Consider the following 12,009-nt stretch of genomic DNA (forward strand, 5'->3'; position numbering starts at 1 on the left):
GTGCTGGTGTGCCGTCTTTTCCGAGGCCTTAGGCGGACACACACACACTGTACGCTGCTAACATGACTATTCAGAATCATGGCATGTACAAACAGAAGTCAAGGTAAGGCAGTCATTATATTTGGTTATGATTATATATTAACAAATGTTAGTCACATGGCTTGAACATCAAAAATATCACAAGGCAGAGTTACAGCAATGTTTAAATACACAAATATTTATAAATAAATACTTGTAATATGATTAATCCAAATCAATCCAATAATGACCCTGACAAAGTCCTATACAGTGTTGTGGACTAGTCATCAGATTAAGGCATTTATTTCTGTATATATTCTCTTGATGCAGCATTGTAGTCAGTATTGATAAAATACGATCCTGTTGAAGTGATTACCAACCTCTTGAAAAAGATCTGTGACATTTCTTTTAAAACAATACACTTGACCTCAAACTGCATGTATCAACCATGACTTCAAAACAATTACATATCCAAATAATTAAAATATTGATGAAAGATCACACTAATTGAAATATACTCGCACAGTCACACCTTTACTTGATAACAAAAACATAATACATGCAACATGCAATAATAAATTATTAGTGATGTGTGTGTGTATATATATATTTATGAGGTTTTCTGAAATGTATTCAACAGGGCATCACAACTACAGCATACAGCAAACAAACTAAAGCATGAATCTTGAGGAGTTTGCATTTTCGAGAATTAAACGTCCTTTGGTTGCAGTATCATCCTTTTGTACCCTCGCAGATCATGTGACACAGATTGGCGTCAAATAACTGCAAATAATTCTTGGTGATAAATCAGCTTTGAGTTGTCAGTGACACTAAATTATACAACAGTGACTTCCTTAACTTTCTTGCTTAGTTTCGCCCTTGTAAGTAAACACATGGACTATTGCACATGACCTTGATAGTTTTTTTTTTCTCTTTACACTCGCAAAGTAGTTTTCCCTGTTTGTAGTCACGAGTACTGAGACTCAGAAAGAAAGAAAGAAAGAAAAAAAGCTATTAGACTCAACACATCCCCAAGGCAGCTAATGTAGGAGGTTAATTGTTCCAAACTCATACTGAGGTATCCATGCTTAAAAAAAAAGGATGTAAAGTACATTAAACCCCAGTGAAATAACAAGTACAAGAGTGCAGTCCCGTGTCTTTGCTCAAAAATGGAAACGATGAGGGGTGTTGATGGGACAGCTGCCCCCTGAAGACGCTACCCCTGTGAGGAGACATCAGGACTACGCGTTGTGAAGCTCGTGCTCTCCATCGCTTCTGCCGACCGCGTCGGGATTGGAGAGCGGGTCCAGGTCAGCGAACAGGTTAAACCACGCCGAGAGGTCTTTGGACGTCCCCGCCGTCTCTGTGAAACGAGTCAGCAAGGGGAAACGTCAACTTCTGCACATATATTTAAGCCATGGTGAAATTCAAGCGCCTTCATTTTGTCCTGTAAGCGACGGCGTCTGGCTGAGGTCCAGGTTTATTCATGGAAATGCTTCCATCCCACAAGCACTTTGAAAGCGCCCATAAACACAGGTTTCAGCTGGAAACTTGTATTTTTTCATGCGTTGGGCTTTTCTTTCAAATCTCTTAATATGTTTTACTCATTTGGCCCGGTCCTACCTTTTGCTGCAGGCCTAGAGGGGTTCTGATTGGCTCCAGATGATTGCTCCGTTGCCTGGGAGACGGGCTGTGGAATGCCTCTAGCCCAATCTAAAATGGAGATGCAGATTGAGATTAATCAACAGGGGGACACTTAACATGCCAAAACATGATCCAACACATAAATCATCACGCTCTCTTACACACCACTGATGTGGACAGATCTTGTGTAACAGACAAGAATACAAATACTCGTTTATCACTGCACAACACATTATCAGTATGCCATTAAATCAAGACTAAACTTATTAGTTCAGTGAAAACCAAACACAATTTTGCCCTGTTGATTCAAGATAATTTGTTATTGCCTGTTTTGGCTATGTGAATGTGAAACAGTTTATTTATGTTTTTTTTTTTTTGTTATGAATAGTAACAATGGGGCACATTTGTGGTGGTGGTTTCATTTTTGCATTTGCTTGTCAGTTTTGCCTTCATCCTCTACATGCAGCCAGAAGAAACAGAACCAAAGTTAGGACGCGAAATGGATTTGAATTCATCTCTTAAAAAAAAGTACATGATGTCCCCTTGTCCTCCCTGATGGATACCCTATAGCAGCTCTCAGTCTGTCACCAGGAGACACACTGGACAGAGTTTTGCGGTTCACCTCATATTTTATTTGGCACCAAACACTCCCAAGGTCAAAGATGCAAACTCGTATAAATCGACTGTGCTAGAAAACCGTTTTTCCCTTTTGGGGATGAGTCCAGCAGTCTGTTGCAAAATTAATTACCATTTGAGGTTTTTGAATTCTGCGCTGGTATGCTTAGGTGCTTCGGTCCCAGGCAGGGGCTTCTGCCAATATTCACCACTGCAAACCCCACATGCAGTACCTTCAGAAACCATTCAGCATCCTTGACTTTCTTCCCAATCGGCGGAGTTGCAATTCAAAATTAAGTTGCATGTTATTTATTTATTTATTTTTTTTACACAGAACACCCCCATAACGACAACACAAACACATGCTCTTTGACTTGTTACCGTTATATTGCACATTAAACGCAGAAGTTTTTGTTTTGTGAAGGTGGATGGGGAGTGTTTGAGCAGCTATCTTCAAATCGTTCCACAGATTTTCAGTATAAATCAAGTCTGGACTTAAGCTGGCCCACTCAAGGACATTCACATTCTTGTTCTGAGGCCATTACCCTGTTGATTTGGCCATATGTTTAGGGTCACTGTCCTTTTGTGAACATGTGGTACATCTTCCCCCCCAGTCTAAAGTCTTTGGCTCGCTGGCAGTTTCTCCCCAAGAAGTGAGAAATGTAATGAGCTTTCTTGGTTTTCCACCAGACGTGCTTAGTATTTAACAATTTAAAGACTTCTATTTTCATTTCATCAAGCCTTTTGTCAGGTCCCGGTCCACGTATGAAACTGAACACTTGCCACGCTGCGTGCCGTCCAGGTCCATGTGTTTTGCATGAGTGGCTTTCTCCCGGCCGCTGCCATAAAGCCCCGATTTATGAAGTGCTACGCTGATGCCGTCCGTTCTGCAAGATCTTTTATCAAAGCCAAGAAACTCCACAGTTAAGTCACCCTCTTGCCTGGTAGCTCAGTTTGTTTTTTTTAGTTTAAACACAATCAATTTTAGAAAAGAGTCTTGGTGGTTCTATTTTTTTTCCATCTGCTGCCGAGAAAGCCTACTGTACTCTTGTAGAAGCCCTTTTCAGAAATCAAGCTGGACGCCTCCTCACGTCACTTTGGCATTGTGGGGTTTTTAGCGCGCAGCTCAGCGACGAAAATTAACTTAATTTCGAATTCAGGGCCGGGGCTTCTTGCGCTAACTTAATTTTGAATTCAGGCTGCAGCACCACTTAATGCGGAAGAAGTCAAACACGTTGAATCCTTTTTGCCTCCGTTGTAAAGAAAGAGATTAATCAGGCGCAGGTGTGCCTCGCTGACCAGCTGGACTGCTCCTGGCTCTTTCAGCCTCCCTTCCAGCACTCAATTGCCACCTCGCCAGCCTCTGATCCCATTGCCCATATGCTCCTCCTCAACTTGGCTTTATTGTACTTTTATTATAAAGTTTAGAGAGTCCATTCTAATCCTCCTCTTAGCTCTTATTTTTCTTTCCGGCACGCTGCTTTTAGGTGATCGTTCACCTAAAAGCAATCCTGTGACTCTAATCCCTGCACTCGTTATTGCAGTTTGTCGTTTGTAATGTCGATGATGCACTGAGGTTCACTGAATGCCTAAAATATATATGTAGATTAAAAAAAAAACGAATGTTGTCAGTCTGATTGTCATTTAACAACTCATAACTGGCCATGAAATACCAACTTCTCACATCCAGCCTGTAAATCACATTATGCTCGGCTTTTCATTTCCATATAGCTTTATAACGCTGCGCCATTCACAGCCTCCGAGCTGAAAATAGACAAACAACAAAACCAGATGAGGTGCTGGCAGTCGGCGCCCAGAGCAGGACGGAATGGAAAGTGACTGGCAATTAGCTAAGGGTAAGCGAAGCTAATTGCCATGCTATAATAGCTCCTTTCTATTGCTAGACATGGATTTGACAAATCATTTCAAGGCCACTTTTCTCCCTGTGTGCAAATGGTTAGCCCATAATGGAAAAAAAAACCCCACTCAGCTCAATTTAGTTGGTTTTGTGCACACATTCATTCATGGGAAAGCAGAGAAACTAATTATTTAATTTTCAGGCGTATTCATCTGACCAAGGCGCTTAATTGAATTAAGAGACAACTCGGTGTGATATGTTTTTGCATGCTTTTAGCAAAGAGAATTACTGAAGGTCTTTCTCATGGTGGGAAAACTGACTATAGATCATACAAAAAATAACTGTTTTGACCAATAAATAGCTTTTTGTATGCACGTACCCCTTCTTTTACACACTCTCTCTCTCTCTCTCTCTCTCACACACACACACACACACACACACACACCGCCCACACAAACAGAGACGGCGACTAAGGCCCGACCTGAGAGGGAAGACTGCAGATTATTCAAGTTCTGGTCGAGCAGCTGAGACGGCAGAAAGAAGGAGGTTTCCTTTTGCTGGGCCTCCGCCGGCGCCCCTCGGCCGGACGCTGCGCCCGTCGCCTCCTCCCTCTCTCCGAACACCTCCGTCCACTCCTGCGAGAACTCGCCTTCATCCAGAGACGCAGCGCCCAGGATTTCGTTGAGCAGGGCCATGCTGTCCTTCTCCTCGCCCTCCTGCTCCAGATAGGCTGAGAGAGGATCCTCATTTCCTAGAAGGACCCATCGCAGCTTGTGTAACCAGAGTGTGGGCTGCAACGCCTTGACACTGGATTTAAGATTACTTTGCAGACAGACAGGTGGATAGCAAGACAGCTGCATAGATAGATACATAAAAGAAAAACCTTTGCATACCCTATAAGAGTAATGAAAATAAAATCCACTAAAATACATGTATGGAATATCTATAGACGATTCACCTTTGATCCTTTGGCTAGACTATAACAGAATAGATCTGCAAAATATCTAGAAATAGAATAAGTTTATATAGAATAGGTGTATAATCATAATTTCTAATATAATTTCCATGTGGCAGTCCCTGATGCCCAGTACTGCGTGACAGAGACTGTCAGACATCATGTATATGATTCAACTTATAGGTATGTATACAATATATATTGATATATAATTAAATAAAATAATGTGTGGATGAAAAGAAAATACTAGCATAGACAATGAATATTGTAAATATAAAACATCACATAGGATATATACTAATGCAATGAGGTCAGACTGGAGTATATAAAAGATGGGGATAAATTCTGATAAGTTATGATTTTGATTTGAAAGACAGAGAAATTCAACATTTCCCCCACCTGTGTTTTGGCTACATGCGTCCCCATCTTCAAGTGCATGTCCAGAACCTTCTTTAGTCTGTTCTGCAAGAGATGAATGCAAAACAATAAGAAGTGAATGAACAGTAATTACCACTGAGCAGCCCTGAGCTCATTCTGCTTTGCATTAGCTGCATTAATGAGCCTTTGTGTTTGTGGCATTACTCATCACCACAGCATCTGCATGCGTTACAAATGTAGCACTTAAGTTTATATTAATTTACTGACATGGCGCTTTACCTTCTCTGCCCTCGTCAGTGGGGTTTTCATTTCCGAGCGCGATGAGTCTGCAAACGAGGTGAACAAAAGAGGATCAGAGAACCGTTTGCTCTGTTTATAATAAGTAGTAGTTTCTTTTTAGGGTTCGGTGTCGGGATGCATAAACACTTTGTCAACCTGTCAACATATACTGTTTTTTCTCCACTTACTGGCCATCTGTGGTCTCGGCTTTCTCTCGGTCTTCAGCCTTTGCTTTGATTTTCTTCTTCCCCTTCTTCTTCGCCAGCTTGTCCATGGGATCTTGTAAGCTCTGCAGGAGAACAGCGTGCGAGTCATTCAGTTCGGGCCGTCTCTCAAGATGTCGTACTGCTGAACTAACAGTGACAGCACCGTTGCTAATCTTAATTGTAAAAGGGCACGCCGCACTCTGACCTTAAGCGTGGAGAACTCATAATGCTGACAGCCCTTGAAGCTTTCGTGAATGGCAGCCATTGTGTGAGATGTCTTCTCCCAGAAGTGCAAAAGTGTTGTCTGGAAAATAAATGAACAGCAGCCAAGGCCATAAATTAATCTTATCATTCATGACAGTAACTCTCGTAAGGGGTTTGAAAAATTACATCAATTTATTTCTTTTCTCAAAGTCAGCGAACAATGGATTCTGACATGGCAGTCACAAAACCTCAAATTGTATTTTTTTTTTTTTTTTTTTTTTTGCTATAGCGCTTTGTTCCCTTCATGTTTGTCTTCCTTCCTGAGTTCGCCATGTGGCAGGCCACTCCATTTATGATCAGTGGAGTGTGTATGCAAACAAATGGGCTTTGTGGCACTCTGTACCTGGTATGTGGTTAAAACATGAGAGAGGAGGTTGCAGCGACTGGCTCCCAGCAGGTCCACTTTCTGGCACACGTCGTTTTTCAGTTTGTCAAAGCTGGTTTTGGTGGTGCGCACCTGGGCTTGAACCTGCGGCGTGGGAGACAGGACAAACTGATGATGAGCTGGAGATCCACAAAATCATCGTTTATGTGCTTTACAGGTGAGAGCGGTGAAAGCACGATAGACGTTCGAAGTTGTGCAAGGTTTATTGAGGCTATAGTCAAGATTGAACCCATTTAATGGAGTGTTATGCCCTCTAGTGGCATGTACATGTAACAGGTTTTGTTTTACAGCAACATACTGTATGTGATCCACAAATAATCATCATCAGTAATCCCCTAGACAGGCTACAACCTTAACATAATGTGAACAATCTCAAGCTGATCCTATTCATAAAGTCCTTTTGGAATCCACAACAATTGGGTTAAATATTGGGGCATTTGCATGGATATACATAAATTAATTCCTAAATTAAATCATCAGCTGCAGGTGTGTGGTTGCCGTCTTTTGCATGTCCATTTGAATCCAACTGTAAAATCCAGTGCTGCTGTAATTGGTTCTTTACCCATTCCTTGCTCAGAGCCCATCGCTGACTCTTGATATTCTTTAATGAAACATGGCACACAGCAAGGCAGAGGAGAAAGTTGAACTCAAACTTCTACACCCGCCCACGCACGGCCATACAAACCCACACGAAACAAAACAATAAAAGACGCCACAGTGCCAGCAGAGCACATAAGCACAACTGACGTTTCAGTACATTCTCTTCTTCCACCTTACAAGTTGCCTTCTGCAGCCCCCAAGTATTTGTACGTGTGAAAATACACTATAGCTCCACAGAACACCCTTTCCTGCACTGCTCCTCTTGCATGCCAACACGTCTGTCTGACGTCGCCTGAGGTCAGTAATATTCCCTGCAATTTATGTACAGAATAAAATCCCATTAATGTTGCTATGGAAATTGGCACTGGTTTGGAGAAAGGCACTAAAAAAGCAATAAAAAGTTTATTCAAGGCATCATTTTGCAGAACATTGTGGAGTCGATGTTTTGTGATTCGTATGCACATCCCTCACATTTGGCCCTATGAGGTTAGATTCTCACGTGGGCCAAAGGCGCTTTGCATAAAGCATCCACTGAATAGTGTAGATATCAGCTAATGATTAGGGATGCACAATATGTATCAGCATGTCACTGGTATCAGATAATAAAGCGTTAAATGAAATATTGGTATGGGCCTGAAATGAAACTTTCTGCTGATAAAGCATGCCGATAAGATGCCACTTTAATTATGCATAAATGCTCAACGCTCCAGTGAATGTGTAAACACATTGTATTTTATGTCTGCATCTGTCAGTGGGCCTTCACAATAAGAGTAGGCATAATAATAATGATAATATGTTAATTCTACTAGAGAGGAGACTTGAAGTTCTTGAAAATGTGTGCATACATCAGTATCGGCATCGGCAATCGACCAAAAGAGTTGGAAAGTATCAGCATATTGGATTTTGGCAGAAAATTCTTACAACTAAATTGATAGGAACTCTATGATAGCCACTTAAGATGCAAGGATATTGACTCTTTTATCTTAAAAATCAACCATTTTTATGCCGAACAAATATTAGTACCCCAGGATTTTGATACTGCAGGATGAAAAAGTCCCTGGGGAAACATTTAGAAAACTCAATACCTACACTCTCAACTGAAACCCATAAGGATGAAAATTTCTGCTTTCTAGTTAGTCGGTGGTGGGGGAAACTCTGAATTTACCACAAAAACTATATTATTATTTCAAAGATCTAGTGGGCTGTCCAGTATAAGAGCCCAATATTTGCCTGTGTGTGTGTGTGTGTGTGTGTGTGCATGTGTGTTGCGCTGATTCTGCGGCAGACCAACCTTGCGGAACTTCTCCATCTGTTTGTGAGTGTCGGGATCCAGCTCCTGGGACACATCCTTCATCCAGAGCAGCGCTCCTCGGTACTCGGTCCTGGACTGCTCCATGCGATTCACCGTCAGCCACGTGTCCGAGATCGCCCGGTAGCGAAATGTCTCCACCTCCTGGTACAGGCGGCACAGCGGGTTCCGCAGAGCCAGTCTGTAGGAGACAGTATTAAGTATTAAAAGGCACAGCATTTTCACATCAATTATGCATTACCATATTCATTTTCAGACTTTCGTGGAAAACAGACCGGACCAGCATCGAGCAGCCTCCTCACTGCATTTTACACCGTGTGCATTTGAGACGCTGAATGTTTGTAGCATAAAGGAGATTAGTTTATGGCACTGGGACATATCACTGCTCCTCAAGTCCAGTTGTGGTGGAAAAATCCCAATGCCCAGTAAAGAGAAAGAGAAACCATAACCAAAGACGCGACATGTTTGTGACAGGAAATGAGAGTTTAGAGGAAACGTTGTCTTCATTTTGAGGCTGCCAGTCGTCTCAACCATGGTCTCAGCTGGTGTCTATTGCACCATAATTAGACCAAAATATCAAAATTATTTTGTCAATGATATATTGATGTTTAAAAATGATACACATAGAACCGTTTGCTGGTATTAATGAATGCTATTTGTGAACCAGGGCTGAACAAAAGCAGAGAGGTCTGATTCATGTAGTGATTTTAATACATGAGCACGAGGACCTCCACTAAAAATGAAAGTTAATGCTCTGAAATCAAACTTATATTCATAAAATACACACAGGTATGCAGATTTTACTCTGCTGTCAGGAATTTGAGAGGATATTTAGCTTCGGTATCCAGTAAAAAAACTAAAATGATGTCAGGAAACTGCACACAGCGTGCTCATGTTGACCAACCTGGCTGTTCATGATTGAGGGGGAGTGACAACACCTCTGCTGTTTTATATTTTGGTCTTAAGTTTGAATTATTTTCTTCCTGTGAGTGAAGATTTCCTGCCAGTGTGCAAACCAAACACCAAAATGTAACTCGGGCGAACAGGGCGAATCCTCTACTTCTATGTGAATTATCTGGATGTCTGGTAACTGTGCAGTATCTGACGGCGCACGGGGCCTACCTCTGCTGGGAGGAGAAGCAGAGCGCTTTCCCTGTGGCCTGCATAATCTTGCCAGCTCTGGTCTTATCCTGGGAGCCCTGGGAGCGCAGGAAACGACCCAGCTCATTCTCCTCCTGGGAAAGGACTGCACGGGGAAGATGGTGAATATTAGTCACAAGACTCAGCCTCCTTAAAGACACGGAATTACAAACTTTGATTTGGAATTCTGATCAGTTAAGACAAAGCTTTAATATTCCCTGTGGGGCAATTAGACATGATTATTCCAGATACCAGTTCATATTCTGCTAAAGTGATTATTGAGGATTAGCCTCAGGAGCAAATAGCCCTCTTTATAAATAAAACCTTATTCATATTCACACCTCTAATCTGGATCCAGGTTATTACTGGTTCTTGTAAATGCATACAGTGTTTATATGTGGCAACAACACAGCTATAATAGATTTTTGGTAGATTTTTTTTTTCTTTTCATGTTGTGGCAGTAATGTTATGTTTTTATTTGCACCAAGTTGTTCAGTGTAGAAATCAACGTACTGCAGATTCTCCTCTGGTACTGCTCAATCACCTTCAGCAGCTCCATGCATGTTCTCTGGATAGAGTGGAAGACCTGCACAGCCACAGCAAAACAGATGCAGCACAAAGTCACACAGATGCCTGATATGTGCAAAAGTTATTCTCGGTGAAGGAGCACTGATGTTCGTGTTTGTGAGGAAAACGATGACCTTATAGGGTCAAAATGTTGCATCAAATGAAGTCTTAAGAAAGGAGCTGTAATCCACTGTGCAGACGCCTTTCAAATCAAATTTCATGGTTCTTATCCTGCACCTGGGCATATATATGTTGTGCACAGTTCTATTATTGTTATTGATTTCAGCCACTAAATTCCCTTCACTCGTGATCAGAGATGATGGGACACGTTTAAGCCTCCAGCAAATGGACATGGATTTTGTGAATCAGTGGGTAGCTGGTCTCAGCATTTTCATCAGTCAGCGCAGACGCCTGCGGGCTCGCATCTGCAGTGTTTCTTGGTGAAATCATCTGCTACACGCGACCGAATCTTATGGAAAACTAATAAGACTGGAAAAACCATGAGCCGCAATGCCACCCTCCTCACCTCCAGCTTGGCATCCAAGTCGGCGTCGGACGCCACCACATGCTCGTCCTCTTTCTTCCCGGTGACCTTGATGAGCGTCTGCTTGGTTTTCCAGTACTTCTGCTGGAACTTGTTCACCACGGACGAGTCTTGGCTTTGGATAAAACGGTCAAGATAGTCTTGGGAGTAGCCACTGCAATGACACAGAAACATGAAGCTGTGACTGCTGCTGTCCAAGCGGCTCGGCTCTTCACTCATCACTGTGAAAGTATGGTATGGGTGCACAAGTGTATACTCACAAATGTCCTCCCTCCATTTTTCAGGATTGTCTGTGGGTAGAGCAGGGCAAGTTGCAGAGCTTATTATCTTACAGGAGCAATGAGAGTAGGAACAGGCCAAAATGACTGATGTTTATTGCCATAATAACACATGGTTTATTATTCATGTTCCTATCAGCCCACCCAGGTCGAGCATTAATAAGTTGTATAGGACAATGAGTGTAACACCACCTGTTATCTGGAAGTGCACCACCTGCTGTCCATCAGCACGGAATGAAAATGGAAAATCATCTTATTGAACAGCGCGCGTCACGATTCAATTTCAATAAGATCATAATAAGATACAGTGGCGTGGCGCGAGGCGTGAGCCCCCCGCTAATTATAAAAACATGCGGTTTATGGCACCTTATGATAAATCGGAAAGACAATGCAGGCAATATTATGACACTGAATTTGCCAAAGGCGTTTTTTGAATGCGTCTATGAGAGCGCACCGCCCAGAATAAACACAACGACGGCTCGACTCGACTGAACGGAAAACAGACTGGATTTCTCTGAGTGTTAACGGGCAAACATCAACATGGAAATAAAGAGGAAAACGCGGTGCAGGCATACCTTGCTTGTCGACAACATATAGAAAACGTCCTTATGGTCTTTCCATCGTTACACACACACACGCGCGCACGCATACACACACGCACACACAGCAGCTTGGCGTGCAGCCCGCTGGAGGCCTACCAGCCTGTATGTACACACAGCTGCTTATTCACTTCAGCGTATTCTGCCTGCACGGCTGACGTCATTCAAACTGCGCTCTCCCACCTCCGACCAACCGGGCCGAGATGCTGCTCAAATGTGTGTCCGGTGCAAACAAAGTTTACTACATGAGCATGAGATTTCTGCGGCTTGATTTTAGCACAAAAAAAAAACAAAAAAAACCCAAAACAAAACAGTTGTTGTGCACTGGGTACAAATGGCAAGCTTTCCAGAGAATAAAAGAAAAAGTCTG

At 42.4% G+C, this 12,009-nt stretch overlaps 1 protein-coding gene across 1 annotated transcript; it reads right to left on the reverse strand.

Annotated features, from left to right (window-relative positions):
• Positions 1–2: 2 nt before the first annotated feature.
• ica1 (islet cell autoantigen 1) lies at positions 3–11,754 on the reverse strand. The gene is made up of 14 exons (XM_030071838.1): positions 11,616–11,754; positions 11,023–11,052; positions 10,745–10,916; positions 10,165–10,237; positions 9,634–9,757; positions 8,494–8,692; positions 6,561–6,686; positions 6,159–6,257; positions 5,936–6,036; positions 5,748–5,794; positions 5,490–5,552; positions 4,617–4,886; positions 1,642–1,731; positions 3–1,381 (listed from the first exon to the last, which is right to left on the reverse strand). Exons 2-14 carry the CDS (start codon positions 11,037–11,039, stop codon positions 1,260–1,262), a joined length of 1,503 nt encoding a protein of 500 aa, XP_029927698.1. The 5' UTR covers positions 11,040–11,052; positions 11,616–11,754; the 3' UTR covers positions 3–1,259.
• Positions 11,755–12,009: the final 255 nt, after the last annotated feature.

The sequence above is a fragment of the Myripristis murdjan genome, chromosome 16 (genome assembly GCF_902150065.1).
Source record: "Myripristis murdjan chromosome 16, fMyrMur1.1, whole genome shotgun sequence".
Classification (NCBI taxonomy): domain Eukaryota; kingdom Metazoa; phylum Chordata; class Actinopteri; order Holocentriformes; family Holocentridae; genus Myripristis; species Myripristis murdjan.